The following is a 15,867-nucleotide window of genomic DNA, read 5'->3' on the forward strand; positions in this document are numbered from 1 at the left end:
AAGGCAGTTCTACAAAGTACAAAAAGATGTTATGGAGAGTATATTAGGGACAGTTGGTGAGGGTGTTAGAGATATACAGAGGACGGTGATAAGGTATTTAAAGGACACAGGACTCTATAAAAGAATATAGATTATTAAAATAATTATTACAATTATCATGATTATAGAATATTAGAATATTTATTAACATTACTAGTAGTAGTAATATAATTTGATATCTCTCCTACTCATTCGAGCATAAAGTAAGTAAAGTGCCCATAGATGCATATTCTGGTACAGTAGGTGGCGGTATAAACCTTTTTTAAAGTCATGGCTGCAACACGCCATTAAACCAAACGAAGAAGAAGACACATGTGCTGTATGTCTTCTTCGTGGCTTATATTGTGTTTGTATTTTTACTCCATTTAGCCATTTTCACGCACGCTAATGCTTCATTACATTTTTTATTTCCTATTTGTCCCCCAATTTAGGCCGTATTCGACCACAAAACAGTATGATTTGATAATAAATATATTTTTGTACAGCGTTCTGTAGGAAGCTGCGAGATTATTTATGGACGACTATATTTTTTATGTATTTTGTTTTCAAAAGCAGTCAAGCTCCGTTTTGATATTAATTTAATATTTTATAATATTTTTTAATATTTTAATATTGATTTAGCAGCATTGTCACGTCAGCGCTTTTGAATAAAAACAAATTATAGTACCATTTATCTCCAGCAGATGTCGTTGAATCACCAGCTTTTTGTGCCCAAATCAATCCCACAATCCCCACACCTGCAGTATATCCATTTGAAAGGTTCGAACGCTGAAACGGCAGCGAACGTTCAGCAGAAAAAACCTGGCCTGTTTTTCCACATTTTGGACGTTACATTCCGAAAGAGAATATACATGTCTCTTTACTAAATACCCGGGTTGGTATTTGAAATGTGGTGTTTTGTTGTTTTAAAGTATTGTTATGGTAGTTAAGTTAGGGAGGCTAAGTAGCTAATTAGGCTAGCTGGTTGTGTTACGTTTGAAAGCTTCCTGGCTAAGCTGTAGGCTAACAGTTGAAGGTGGCTAGCTGTAGATTTTAGTTCGCCGGCAACATTATCTAATACGTCGAATGGTGTTAGGAAACCGGGTGTTGTAAATGTCACTTTATGTAGCTTCCGCCGCGGTGTTGTTAGCAATGGAAAACATGCTAAGGTAACTTAGTGGAACGTTTGCTAGTACTAGTATCGGAGTACCCAACAACGGCGTCGTGTTAGTTTAACACTCTCTCTGTGACTATACCCACTTCTGTATTTATTCCAACTTGAAGTTACCAAATATTACATCTGTTAAATTAAATTAAATTAGCTGTTGCTACACGATATGATGTTGACACGTGACTTTATGTACTTTTCCTTCCCAGATAGAGTCCCCAAGTTGTGACAAGTGATATACTATTCTGTCAAGAGTGAAGAAGGAAAAAGTCCAATGTCCTCATGTGATTTCACCTGCATCTTTCTGCCACAAAGATCATGAAGCAGGTATGGGGACTACTAGGCGCTACTAGGATGTCATATTATGTAAACAATGTGGTTGGTTTAGAAATTCCTGGTGACAGTGTATTGACAAGTGGTATTGTTGTCTTAGAGCCTGCAGTAGTGGCCTCATCCCCTGTCCTTTTGTTGTAGGTGGATAATATAAATAAGGACAAATTAGATACGGAAAGGTGAGTGTCTTGATTAACATTTGTAGGACTGTGTCACATCGTTAACCCCCCTTTTTAGTCAATGGCTCATAAAAACCATCTAACAGAATCCACGTTCTCCAAATGAACCTTGTCCATGTTGTCACTCCTCACAGCTTCCAAGTGCATTACAGAGTACACAGTCCCAGCAAAGCAAAGAAGTCCTTACCTTGCAAGAGGAGGAGTTGTCTGTTCCCGGAGGTGGGCTCGAAGCTGCACCGTAAAACGTTAAATGTTGGCCGTGCCCGCCACCCCGGCATGGCCAACAAAGAAAACGAGGTGACGTGCTCTGATGTGCGGGGCAATCACTATAAAGATAACTGCGGGCCCCCCGTGAGCACTGCAGAGGCCTCAAAGATGGCAGGGGCCAGCTCCAAGTACAGTGACTTTACTGAAGTATGTCTTTATTTTTAAATGCCAGTTAAACCTTTTAACAACAGACCCAGATTACACTGCTGAACCAGAATTCCCTTTTGTACATTGTTTTTTTCATAGTTATCGAAAGACCATGAAGCGATGACTCACATCCTCTTTGGAAGGAATCTTCGACTTAAAGTGGCCCTAACGTTATGGCGAAGAAACCCCAATGAACTAGTGGCTTATCTTATTAGGTCCAACATGTACCATCAACACTGAGTTTTAACCATTTCAATTCTTGACATTTGTTTGTTTTGTGACTCTGCAGAATTGAAGATACAGGAGTGCTGCTTGACCTGTTACCTGTCATAACCAATGAGTGAGTATCCCTTGCAATTTTTTCGGAGGAACCTGAACATAACACAATTTCTTGTTTAATTCAGTTTTTATGACAATTTGTCCCACCGTGCTCCTGGGTGTTGCCATCATAAGTCTTGCACTTTTTTTTCAAAATCAGAAAAGGGTTTATTTCCAGGTATGATCAAACACATACTAGGAATTTGTTTTGGTGAAATAGGTGCAAACACATCTATTAAAAAAGAATGAAAAATACACAATATACAGAATAAACAGTATAAATATATGTACACAGTCTGTTTTTTGTTTGTTATTCCGGAAGTGCAGTCTGATTGGTTTTCCTAAAAGTCCAAAGTGGGCGTTAATGTAACGCATATAGTGAAAGTGTCAAACTGGCAGGATGACAGCAGACGGGAAGAAACTGTTCTTGTGGCGTGAGGTTTTGGTCCTGATGGACCGCAGCCTCCTGCCAATCATTTATTGAGGACCGCAAAAAAAAAACTGCACAAACACGTGTGTGTGCATAGTAGCAGGGTCATAAAATGACAGTAGTGCTCTTGGGCAGTTTCATGATAGAAATCAGTAGAGCGACATATTGCAGGGGAACTCTGCTCATTATTATAAAATGGTAGAGGGAGCAGTTGGACGACCTCAGAGGTGTTTGACTTGAGTGTTTCCACTGTAATTTGTCATGCTAATGCACTGTTGACTTTAGGTTATGTCATAGTCTTCACACTAGCTGTTTTTTATATTTTTGTTTATTTTTGGTGACATTACAGTATATGCAAACTGCAGTTAGGACATTAAAAAAACAATTCTAAGCTGTGTGGGTGTATAGAAGGGCAAATGTGACTTATCTGCTTTTTTTGTGTGCCATTATCGCCTTAAATGTGCCAGTTGTTATTTTATAGGATATGCAGTAGTAATATGCATATTGTGTCATGATATGGATACTTCAATTTATTTGTTTTTTTTTAATTAATTCGTTTTAGACATGTTGACAAGTTGCACCAGAGCACATCACAGTAGGAAGAAGCAAAGCTTGTTTAATCCTATCGCCGTCCAATAACATACGATGCTGCTGTTGTCTTTTCCTGGAATAACTTTTGTCACTCCTGAATGGCGAAATACTGTACATAAGAGTCATCACACCACCTGTTGCCCTGACAAGTACTCGACATCATGACAGTGTATTTTCAAGTGACCAGAGCAATAGCCCAAAAGGATTTAGCAGCACATTACCCCTGATGTGCATAACATGTGTTTTGTGACATTGATGTATTAGGCTATTGCTTTACAATCTATTGCTGCCACTTTGCTGACTATATTTTTCTTTCTTGCTTTTTTTTTCTGACAGCCTTCAAACTGAAGCACCGTGTTTTTCACTCGGTTGCTGCGTTGACCTCATTCCTCAAATAAAAGTGGTTCTTTCCAGTAAATATGAAGAGTAAGTGTCTCTACATATCAGTAAGTAGATTTCCTTTCACTGATAAATAATTAGTTGGTGGTTCAACATAACAAAAAAGGTTTTGGTGACAGTTGTTGAATGAAAGCAGCAAAATCCACAATGACAAATCTTTAAAAAAAAAAAAAAAAAATTGTCATGTTTTTTTTCACAGGCATATCCTTGTGGGTTTACACTGGGTTCAGTCCGTCATCAAGAAATGGTGGCCAGAACTTTCAAAGACAGAGAAAAGACTGCGGGACAGTTTGGACAACAGGTAGGAACTGCATGTAGTCGTAGTAGACATCCCTTGGTCTTTAAATGGGTCTTGGTAGTTTTTGCTTTTTATGCAGCTTGTCAGTGACACAACACTGCTGTTCATTTGAAGGCCACAAAGGAAACATCTCATTTTAGTAGGGATGCAAGATATTTTAATATTTATATAATATTTATGTTCATTAATTCATTTTCTGCCGCTTATCCTGACGAGGGTTGCGGGGGGTGCTTAAGATATTTTTTCAAGTCAATACTGTTAACTTTCTGCTTCTCAAGACTGTACTTATCCATAGTAGGGCTGTCAAATGAAACATTTTAATCGGATTAATCATGGGTTTCAAATTAATCATGATTAATCGCCATGTCTCGCTATCTGAAATATGCCCATTTTTACCGTATATTCTTTTACCGTAATATTAAGACAAATTGTAGGGCAGGATTATGTATATATGTAGTATAGCTGCTGTAATTTATAGTGCATTTATAATTTCTAGCACGTTGTAAAAGAGAAGTAGATCATATCCTACGTAGCTATCAGCAAGAGGAGCTGATTTAAGCCAAGATTCTAACAAAAAGCTAGAAATGGACAGTGTGTGCGCGTGTGTGTGTGTGTGTGTGTGTGTGTGTGTGCATGTGTTACTGTCAACAGTATCATCCTTCAGAGTAGCCATGATCCCATCACACCCCACCTTCTTGCCTTAGTCCACCATGCTTGTTAAGAAAGTCCTCCAAGTTTTTGGTCCAAAGTCTCCTTTTGCTGCAAATGCCAGGGTTATGTTGCTGTGCCAGTCTCTCCTCTGGATGTCCTCCTTGTAGGAGTCAATGTGTAGCCACCCATGGATTCCCGTGCATGGCTTGTCCTTGTATCAAAAGTGTGATCCATCCACATGCCACTTTGGTGGGGGGTGATGTGATTGTCGTTAGCAAACGTCTTCAGAACTCTTCAGTGGTCGGGGAAAGTGGGACAACTTCACTAAGCACAAGCAGGGTTGTTATGGCTTCCCTGCACGCCCTTTTTACACCATTGTCCCACTCATGGTGCCCACTATCAGTCACAGTTTGGATACATTCTGTTTGGATACGAGTGACAATGCATGTTTGGAAGTGATCGTTTGCAGTCAGCACAGTTCATGTGCGGGATCTTCTTGAGGTCTTGGTGAAGATAAAACTGGTCATATTGGTACGGCAGATGACATGTTGACTCATCATGCCTGTTGTTGAATCAGGATGTTGTCAGGTTGTTGGCAGAGCAGGGGTGGAGTTGTGCGATCAAGATCATGGTTCACACCGAGGCATGTAGGAGAGAGACCTATTCTGAGAAGCCTTGTCTGTTTTTTTCATGTCAGTGTGTGTGTTGCTGAGCTTGCCTATCATCATTGAAAGTTGAAGTTGCAAGCAGTTTTCCCACTATTTTTTTTCCAAACATTCCATGCTCTAAATAAAATTATTGAATGCTCTTTGTTATCTCAAATCATCGTAATTAACATTTTTTTTTCCATAGAAAAAAAAAATTGATTTCCCTCATCACCATAAAAAATCTCACTCTTGTTGATATAAAAAGGACTGTTTTTCTCAAAAGTTCCCCATAGAAGTGTTTTTTATGCATGCTTTCCTCATTTTTTTTAATGATAGCATGATAGCTTGTTTACCAGATTTCCCTCCTCACGTTCTGTGCACAGTTTGCACACGCGTAATCCTTTATCATTTAGGATTTTCTTTGCATTAGTGCAGGGATGTCAGTCACATACACCGAGGGCAAAAAAAACCCAAATTTGCTACAAGCCGAGGGCCAGACTGGTTCAATGTTTATTAAAACATATTGAAATGATTGCACACAGCCTATTGAACCAAGACCTAACACGGTGTATATTATTTAATTGTTAAATGAATAAAGCGATATTTTCTTATGGATATGTCAAATTCAACTGGCAAACAGTAAAAAAAGTAAATGTCCTTTAAAAACAATGTTTCTAAATATTAAGAAAAATGGATGAATAAGTGGATGCATTATAAACTGAAAATGCATTGTTGTGCTATGATCCTACTGATCACTGCTTTTCAAATTGCAAATGAGACAATAAATCAAATAAAAATAAATCAGTTGTATACTGACCAGGCTTGAAATCCCCTGTTCTTAGCGTACACCTTACGTTTGGCCATTTTTGAGGAGGGGGTAGATGTAAGTTATCTCTGCTATGACTGCTGATGAATAATGAAGCCGCTTGTGCGCACTGCTGCGACTTTGGTGCGTGCAAAACACTAGCGGGCAACTGTGGCTTGCGGGCCGGTTCTAATAGTAATTAAATATCATCCAGGGAGCCATTGATAATTAATTCGCCTTGACTTTGACCAATGTGCATTAGTGTATACCCAGTATACAATGGTGCGTGATTCACTCTTTATTACTGAGGTCTCATCTGCCCAAAACGGCTACAAGCGTAATTCACTCTATTATAGAGCTCTTGTTGCACCTAGCAACATAGCATCAAGTCGTGAAAGTGGCCAGGCAATCCTATGTTGTCTCCACATGATGTCATGTGTTGTTTTACCATTGCATGCAGCACTTGCATTGTAATTATATATATATATATATATATATATATATATATACGTGTATATATACCTTTTTTCGTCCCTCAGTGGGGAAATTTACATTGCACAGCAGCAAAGGGGACATAACCAGTTACAGCAAAAATAAACAGCCTAAAGTAATAACAGTTTAACAGTTTACCCGGTATTATATACAATACAGTTTACAAGACATTAAATATGAATGAGACATATGACTAGTATATACACTATGGGATTTTGCTAGTGAATTAAAGATGAAATATGAAGCATTAAGAATATTGCACTTGGAACTTGATCAAGTGCTGCACAGTGAATGGATCTAGAATAGGGCGTCCTATGTCAAACTAGTGTGGCCCGCAGGCCGCGCGTTTGAGGCCCCCGCCTTGATATGAAAGTTTAATGTTAGTGCGGCCCGCGCAAGTTTGATATGGATGCTGTATGGTATCATGTACCCAGAAAAAAATATTACGTTTGATTAATGTTCATGTTAAAGGTTAAATAACTGTTAATAGTTATCCTCCCTATCCGTGTGGAAGTGGTAAGTTTTTAGCTTTTTAAGTTTAAAGGAAATAACTTGGAGGCTACCGTTTAGGTCGCTAGCTCTCTAGTTTGCGAGTTAGCATGTGTCTCAAGACCCTGCAGTTGCACAATATGTTGTCAATAAAAAGAGTATAAATGTGACTATAGTCGTGTTTTGTCATGTCTACAGGGCTCTAATAATGCTTTGTTCATTTTAATCTGAAAAAAAAATAATTTGTCTACCCACCAACTATATGTGGTTTCTTAAGTTTTTATTATTTGCCGTTTTATTATTATTATATTTATTTATTACTGATTGATTGATTTTCTTTATTCTTGATTTGTTTATTTATTTTATTTCTTATTTTGTGTAGAAAAATAAAAAGTAAGATATTCGAGAACAGTGGAATGTTTTATCAGAGCTTTTCTTGTAGAAAATCGGAACCAAAGCAAAGTTTATTCATTTTTCTGTTTTTAATAAATGCGTTTTTTGGGGTTTTTTTTTTTTTTGAAAACCTGATGCGACCCAGCCTCTCCCAGACCCTAGCTCCAGTGGCCCCCAAGTAAATTGAGTTTGAGACCCCTGATCTAGAATAAGAAACTGGATATAAAGTATTGCACAGATGTAAACAGCGGTGTCGTCTATTGGGAGCAGTGCTGGTTGTACAGCCTGACAGCTACAGGAAGAAAAGACCTGCGATATCGCTCCTTCACACACTTGGGGTGAAGCAGTCTATCGCTGAAGGACCTCTCCAGTGCTGTCAAAGTGTCCTGCCGGGGGTGGGAGTCGTTCTCCAACATGGATGACAGCATAGTCATCATCCTCTTCTCTCCCACCACCCCCACTGGGTCAAGGAGGCAACCCAGGGTAGAGCTGGCCTTCTTGATGATCTTATCTAGTGTCTTTCTGTCCGCAGCCGAAATGCTGCTACCCCAGCAGACTAGCCCTTGGAAACTGGCTGATGCCACAACAGAGTCTAAGAACGTCTTCAGGAGTGCCCCTTCAGCAGATAGTCTGCTCAGACCCTTCTTGTTAAGTGCATTAGTGTTATGAGTCCAGTCTATTGTTGAGGCGAACACCCAGGTACTTGTAAGACGTCACCATCTCAAAGTTCATTGCCTGGTGTTGGAGGAGAGTGTGGATGCGTCTGCGAAAATCCATCACCAGTTCTTTAGTTTTCCCCACGTTGATCTGGAGGCGGTTCCACTGGCACTAGTGCAGTATGGGGTTACATTGACCTGCATCTCAAATCTTGAAGATTGGCACTTTTGATACAAGCAGTCAATTCCAGACTCCACCTCAGCAGCAACCCGATTGAGCCCATGTGACATGTGACCATGTGACAACAGTGTTTGCGAGCAAGCTAACCGTCACAATGTGCAGGAGTAATGTCAGTTGTATGGCAATAAAAATAAAGTTTCCCCGTGGTGGCACAGAACTGGGGAAGGTTAGTATGACCAACCTTGTTGCATTGTGCTTTTGGAATACTCTACACTGCATTGGATCAATATTGGTAAAGGCTGCAATACCAGTAATCAAGTCTGCAATGTCGGTGTTATATCGGGACAAACCCCTGTAGTGTAACAGCTGGTCATGCCAGATAAGGTCATTTGAAGAACTTTCAAAACTTGTTTTGTTTTTTTTTTTCTTCGCACTACAGGAACATTGAAGTCTTAAAGCAACAACTGAAGGACTTGTGGAAGGATGGGGCCAGGCTTTGTCTAGTTCCAGGTTCTGCTGGTGACCTAGCAAAGGTGAGATGTCATCATTGTAGCATTTGGCTATTATTGCATAGACCTTTTTCATACACAGCACACAAAGTATACAAAGAAAAATAAATATAATTAAAAAAAAACAATATAATACAAAAGTTATTACATTCAATTATATGAATGTCATCTCTTCAAAGGTGGTGTAATGCCTTTTGAGTTATCTTGTTCTGAATACATGTTAAAAGGACACCACATGCTGTTGATTTAGGGTTTACAGAGCCACACACTTGTATCCTGGTAAAGCTCCACCCACTAAACTGGTATTACACAGCTTCCAAGTTGGCTTTTTCATCATTTTCATCACAGACTGTGTACATATATTTATACTGTTATTCTGTATATTTTGTATTTTTCATTCTTTTTTAATAGATGTGTATGCACCTACTATACTAAAACAAATTCCTAGTATGTGTTGGATCATACATGGCAATCAACCTTTTCTGATTCTGATTCTGATTGTTTCATCAGTCACGTTGTCATATTAGAAAAAAAATACAGCTTAGAAGTTTAAGGACTCTGCAAATGCTGGTGTTCTGTCATGTTGCAGGGCGTCGAGGCTTACGTCCTGCAGCTGCGCTGACAATGTCACTGTAGCAATCCCAGAGGAAGTGACCACTACTCCTGGATCACGGCTGTACGGACTTTTGTACGGATGATGAAATCTGAGATATGGACTTGGATGATGTTTTTGCTACTCAGACCTCCAAACTGCAACTGACACTTAAAAAAAACAACTTACAGCAGGAGACACGTGAGCAGGCCCGGGGAGCACGTTTCTGCCGAAGAATGCTTCACATTGAAGTGGACCGTCTCAGGAAAGGGACCATGGACCGCCATGAGAGTTGTCTTTCCCTACACTGCTTGATGCCACGGAATGCAAATGCACTTGTGGATTTTATGAATGGCCCGCTGTTTGGATGTTGTTTTTTTTTTAACCTGCATTCAATGGAATCGGGAACTTGAATTTGCATCAGTCTTAAGTTATTGTGCGCATCTTGTCTCCATGTGTCATTTTGGCTCGATGTAAAAAGTTATTCTTTTAATCGTTTAATAAATTTGATAAACGTTTAAATGTTTATTTCTCTAAACATAACATGAACATAAACAGAATATTGTACATATTGTAGTTGCAGTCTCCTCAAATTTAAAACACTGTTTGGATTCTACTAGCGAGCAGGTGTGGCTAACAATAACTTTGCTTCTGCATAAAGACAAGTTTGTTACAAAAAAAGTTATATATAAATACATCGCTTTTTCAGTACCGCTTATTTTGTGTGTATATGTTTATGAATATGTATGTATGTATACAGTTGTGCCCAAAGGTTTACACCCCCCTGCATAATTTAAGATTTTTTGGCCTTTTCTCAGAAAATATGAATAACACAAAAACCTTTGTCACTCAAGGTTAGTGGTTGTGTGAAGACATTTATTGAAAAAAAAAAATCTCCTTTTAAATCATGACAACAGAAACTTCAAAAATTACCCTGTCCAAAAGTTTACACTCCCTAGTGGTTTTGGCCTGATAACATGAGCACAAGTTGACACAAATGGCTTTGAATGGTCCTTGAAGGTAACCATCCTCACCTGTGATGGCTTAGAGCTGCGTTGAAGTTTCTGTGTCTTGGGGAAAGCAAAATAATTGTCAAAGGATCTTCTTAATTTATTTCAGACATGCATACTATACACTTAGAATATCTATTTATCTTGGACAGTCTGTGTCACGTGTTCCTGATCACAATTATATTGTAATGGGGGCTGAATAACGACACGTCAGGATCGCTGTAATCAGTTGGCCGTTTATTAGTAACAGCAGCATACAGCACTGTCTTCCACAGTGAACACTCCCCAACACTTCCTCAATCTCTTGTTCTACCCTTTTTCCTCCAAACGCTTGCTCTAACAAGCATGTTGAACCTGACTGCCCTCTATAGCTTACGCATGAAACAGCAGCTTGGAACAACATAATATACCCAACAGTACAATATTTTATTAGTTTTTGAGCTGTTATTTTTTTCCTTACAAGTTCATTGGTGGGTTTATGGAGGAATTATTATTATTGTAATTAATATTATTTGTATTGATATTTTATTGAATTCATTATTCAATATATATAGAATATATGTGTATATAGAATGTTAGATATAGAAAGGCCTGACTACTGCCGATTGCCGATGTGCGGATCTGAGGCTGTGTCTCCGGAAGAACTTCAGAAGATTTTTTTTACTTTTCATGAAAATGAAAATACGGGAAACTTAAACTTAAAACGGGATGGTGGAAAGAAGAAGGGCGAAATAATATATTTTCTCGGTGAAAGTGGAAAGTGGAGGCTTGACGGGTATGGTGAAGACAGCAGCCTTAACAGCATCAGTTCCGTTTGTTAATGAAACTTTGAACAATAAAGCTTTTTACTTTGATGTGACGTCAGGACAGCTGATGTACGGTCGGTGCTGTCGACTATAGGCGTTTTTCATGTTGTCGCCTCTCCAATTTAAACAGTCTTTGATTTGATATCAACAAACAACATGGAGAGAATAGCGCTTTTGTGGATTTTCGTGCAGGCAACGTTTGTCGTGGCTTCGTGTTTCACCGATATGGAAACAGGGCCTGGCGCAGGTGTATCGATACAGACCACGGGAGATCGGTTTAAAATTGAAGGAAGGGCGATCGTACCTGGGATAAAAACACAAGACTGGGTCTCCACGGCAAGGGTTCTTGTAGACGGTGAAGACTATGTGGGTTTTTTGAGGTAAGACTTATCCATTTTATACATGCATGCTAACGAATTAGCTTAGTGACGTATCGTTACAAGCTAGCTAATGGCAGTCGGCACTACCGTACTGTCATTCGTTCTTAACGATGTTGTCTTCATAGTCTTGTCAATTTACATTAAAATATCATTGGTGTTTATATATGCTTGTATTCAGTCAAGTCTTTATTATACGGCCAAATACAGCTATGTACGTGGTGGCGAGGTCAGGCCTAACATGCTAATGCGACAATAACAGTCGGTGTTGCCCTCGTAAAGACAAAAAAGCATGTAGCTTCACTGTCTAGTTTTAACAATATACCTTCTAGAATATACTTGTTATATACAAATGAACGCACTAAATGACATGACTTCTCTACTCATTTAATGAGTAGCATGTATGTATTTTTTGTATAATAACCCGTCCAAATCTCCCAAAATGTTAAGTTACTTTATCCTACCTTGTTTTGCAGCCAAAAAGGTATTCATTAAACAGTCATTAAAAAGTACAGTCATGTAGCAGAGATGAGGATGCTGAGGTTCTCATTGGGAGTGACCAGGATGGATATGATCAGGAACAAGTACATCATAGGGATATTGCATGTTTAGAGGCTATGAGATAAAGTCCTTTAGGCCAGACTAAGATGGTTGGGACATGTCTAGAGGAGAGATAGTGAATATATTGGTAGAAGGATGCTGCGTTTAGAGCTGCCAGGTAGGAGGCGTAGAGGAAGACCAAAGAAGGAGGTTTATGGGTGTTGTGAAGGAGGACATGAGGGTAGTTGGTGTAGAAGACAGACAGACAGATGCAGAAGACAGGGTTGAATGGAAGCGATTAATTTGCTGTGGCGACCCCTGAAGGAAAAGCCGAAAGAGAAAGAAGATGATCATTTCTTGTCTTCCATACAACTAAGGTCCCCTGGGGAACACATTTACTGTGACACACAAGCAGGAGTTATTCTTAGTATCTACTACATACGCCACAACTATGAAAATATTCCATTTATTATTATTATTGAAGCCTTTTTTGCAGAAATTCCCTTAATGAGGATGGGGCTGTCAACAATTACTAATTATTTTTTTTTAAATTAAATAAAAATAATAATAAACGAGGCGGCACAGCGGTCTAGTGGTTAGCGCGCAGACCAGGGTTCAATTCCACCCTCGGCCATCTCTGTGCATGTTCTCCCGTGCATGCGTGGGTTTTCTCCCCCATTCCAAAAACATGCTAGGTTAATTGGCCACTCCAAATTGTCCATAGGTATGAATGTGAGTGTGAATGGTTGTTTGTCTATATGTGCCCTGTGATTGGCTGGCCACCAGTCCAGGGTGTACCCCGCCTCTCGCCCAAAGACAGCTGGGATAGGCTCCAGCACCCCTCCGCGACCCTCGTGAGGAAAAGCGGTAGAAAATGAATGAATGAAAAATAAACGAGAGATGACTCTATATGTAAATACCCAAATATTTTTGCTAACACGACAACAAAACAAGAGTGGTACTGAATGAATGTTGTTTTTTTTTAACATTTCTTGCAGAACTGATGGAAGTTTTGCTGTAAACGATGTCCCTTCCGGGTCCTATGTTGTCGAAGTTGTCGCTCCAGCGTACCGATTTGAGCCAGTCCGAGTTGACATTACATCCAAGGGCAAAATGAGGTATGAGTTTTCCTATTCCACTGAATTAAAATATATTTGTGAGTTCTGTATGGCTTTTCTATTTAATAGGGCTCGTCTTGTGAACTACATTAAGACTTCAGAGGTCATCAGGCAGCCGTATCCTCTGCAAATTAGAGCCAGTGGTCTTCACAGCTACTTCATGAAGAGGGAGACCTGGGGCTGGACTGACTTTCTCATGAATCCAATGGTAAATAAAAGATAGCTTACACTCCCTTGGTTATAGCCACATTTCTGTGTTGCTGTTTTCCATAGGAAAGAATTTGAAAAATCTGATCTGGGTTCAAACTGTCGCCATAAAAAAGTTTCAATATTAACTGTACAGGCAATTATGTGTTTAAAAAAAAATAAAAGTTAACCACTATTATTATTATAGCTTCACACACTTTTTCTGAACTTAATTAGGAATATGAATTAGGAAGATGCAAAAGAAGTTCATTCATTCATTCATTCATTTTCTACCGCTTTTCCTGACGAGGGTCCCAAGGGGGTGCTGGAGCTCACAGGGCACATATAGACAAACAACCATTCACACTCACATTCATACCTATGGACAATTTGGAGTCGCCAATTAACCTAGCATGTTTTTGGAATGTGGGAGGAAACCGGAGGGCAAAAGAAGTTAATCACTCCAAAGTCAAAATGATTCACCCTGAAAAGCAATTATTAACATCCCTGCCAGGCGGTATTTTTTAAATATTCTGTAACATATCTCGATTCTGTGTTGGAATTGACTGTGTTGTTGTTGCTGCAGGTAATGATGATGGTGCTCCCACTACTGATCATTGTTCTGCTGCCCAAAGTGGTCAACACCAACGACCCAGAAATGAGAAAGGTAAGAAAAACCATAGAGAGTATTAAGATTAGAAATCCATGCACTGCATTGGGTGTATGGGTGCCACTGATGCATATTATTTACCTGCAAAAAAAAATGCAGTCAATATTCCAGTTTCTGAAACATTCAGAATAACATGTTTACATGGCTCTGTGTTATTTCTGTATACATGGTAATTGTAAACAATCGGGATATCACGATCAAAACGGCAACACACGGAGGTAATGCGCGTCATTTCCTCCTCTTCTTCCTCCTGTATACAAAAACCAGCAGAATTTACACAAAAAATGAAGGACTGTGCATCAAATGCGGATGGTGATTGTGCCAAAGACAATACAGAGCCTGGACCCTTTTCCTTTGTTAAACATGCTCAAGGATACTGTCATGACCTGGTGGGTATGTGTAATGTTTAACAGGATAATACTCACCCAAGTCCTTGAATGCATCTAGACTGTGTTTTCTGATTGGATGAGCAAGGGAAGGGAGTAGGCTAGTGTATACAGTGAGTTGAGTCTGAAGCAAGTAACTGCACAGTAAAATAAGTACATCATAAATATATACTATTGGATGGGCTTTTTGCATATTTAATGCAGAAAATGTGCCCTCCCACAACCTTCATTTTTTCTGTATGTAATATCTATATTTATTTTATTTGAGAATTTTATTTATTGGAGAATTACACCTCATTTTCTACAAACACCTTCATGCACTCCAGGACTAAGCAAGTCTGAGCTTTTCATTCATTCAAACATACCAGGAGACTAGTTGGATTTCGTCTTAGAGATGTTTCTCCAAATGGTTTCACACGGGTCTTGAAAACGACGGCTCATCTAAAGGAAGGACTAAATGAGTTAACTGCCTTTTTTTTCCAGGAAATGGAACAGTCCATGAACATGCTCAACCCTAACCCCGAACTTCCGGATGTGTCCGAGCTCATGACCAAGCTCTTCTCCGGCTCCAAGGGCTCCAGCAAGGCAGGCAGCAGCAGCAAAGGAACCAGGCCGGCTGTCAAGCGGAGGTAGTCCCTCTGAAGAAGCACGTCAAAGTCACAGAAGCAGGATATTTTTAAGTGGCTACCCCCACCCCCACCCAACCCCACCCTCACTCTGGTTCTGTTGTTCAGGTCTCTCTCCAGGAACTACTACTTTAAACTTTAAAACAACCCCCACTACTATGAAAAAAAAACCAATTCATAAGCATTTTTTTTATTTGTAGTGGTCTTAATTCATTATTCTGTTCTAATCCTCTTGTGTGCTTTGCTGCTAATTCCACTGCCTGAAAGACATCTATACATAGTCAAGAGATTTTTTTTTTATTTCATTAATATGACTGTGAATGAAGATTAATTGAGTAATTTTAAGACTTAAGATAAGATCTTATTTAAAAAGCTTGAATAAATAAATTGTGATGGTATATAACATGTATTTGTTTTAGTCCTACTTGTGTGACAGCTTCCACTTTTTAAATGTATTAATGTACTATATATATATATATATATATATATGATGTGATTAGGACTTGAATGTAAATAGCAAAATGGCACAAACAGGACCTAAACTGTACAAATCAGGCCAGAGTCAATGTTAAAGTGGAAAAAATT

At 39.1% G+C, this 15,867-nt stretch overlaps 2 protein-coding genes across 2 annotated transcripts; both read left to right on the forward strand.

Moving 5' to 3' along the window:
* The first annotated feature begins 755 nt into the window (after nt 1-755).
* On the forward strand, nt 756-10,085 carry katnbl1 (katanin p80 subunit B-like 1). Its single transcript, XM_058057805.2, has 10 exons — nt 756-913; nt 1,400-1,513; nt 1,661-1,698; nt 1,833-2,112; nt 2,212-2,327; nt 2,402-2,452; nt 3,788-3,877; nt 4,050-4,151; nt 8,902-8,995; nt 9,561-10,085. Exons 2-10 carry the CDS (start codon nt 1,505-1,507, stop codon nt 9,591-9,593), a joined length of 813 nt encoding a protein of 270 aa, XP_057913788.2. The 5' UTR covers nt 756-913; nt 1,400-1,504; the 3' UTR covers nt 9,594-10,085.
* A 1,310-nt stretch (nt 10,086-11,395) lies between these two features.
* Nucleotides 11,396-15,687, forward strand: emc7b (ER membrane protein complex subunit 7b). Its single transcript, XM_058057878.2, has 5 exons — nt 11,396-11,759; nt 13,295-13,414; nt 13,484-13,622; nt 14,187-14,267; nt 15,140-15,687. Exons 1-5 carry the CDS (start codon nt 11,536-11,538, stop codon nt 15,287-15,289), a joined length of 714 nt encoding a protein of 237 aa, XP_057913861.1. The 5' UTR covers nt 11,396-11,535; the 3' UTR covers nt 15,290-15,687.
* The last annotated feature ends 180 nt before the right edge of the window (nt 15,688-15,867 follow it).

The sequence above is a fragment of the Doryrhamphus excisus genome, linkage group LG19, assembly GCF_037039965.1.
Source record: "Doryrhamphus excisus strain RoL-2023G ecotype Guam linkage group LG19, RoL_Dexc_Guam_v1.1, whole genome shotgun sequence".
NCBI classification, from domain to species: Eukaryota; Metazoa; Chordata; class Actinopteri; order Syngnathiformes; family Syngnathidae; genus Doryrhamphus; species Doryrhamphus excisus.

Excerpts from the sequence above, each read along its gene's own strand:
- katnbl1 (XM_058057805.2), top strand. Across the intron at positions 1,699-1,832 it reads GACAAATTAGATACGGAAAG|CTTCCAAGTGCATTACAGAG; the intron begins GTGAGTGTCTTG and ends CACTCCTCACAG. Across the intron at positions 2,328-2,401 it reads CTAGTGGCTTATCTTATTAG|AATTGAAGATACAGGAGTGC; the intron begins GTCCAACATGTA and ends GTGACTCTGCAG.
- emc7b (XM_058057878.2), top strand. The coding sequence starts at position 11,536 with ATGGAGAGAATAGCGCTTTTGTGGATTTTCGTGCAGGCAACGTTTGTC. Across the intron at positions 11,760-13,294 it reads GACTATGTGGGTTTTTTGAG|AACTGATGGAAGTTTTGCTG; the intron begins GTAAGACTTATC and ends CATTTCTTGCAG. Across the intron at positions 13,623-14,186 it reads ACTTTCTCATGAATCCAATG|GTAATGATGATGGTGCTCCC; the intron begins GTAAATAAAAGA and ends TTGTTGCTGCAG.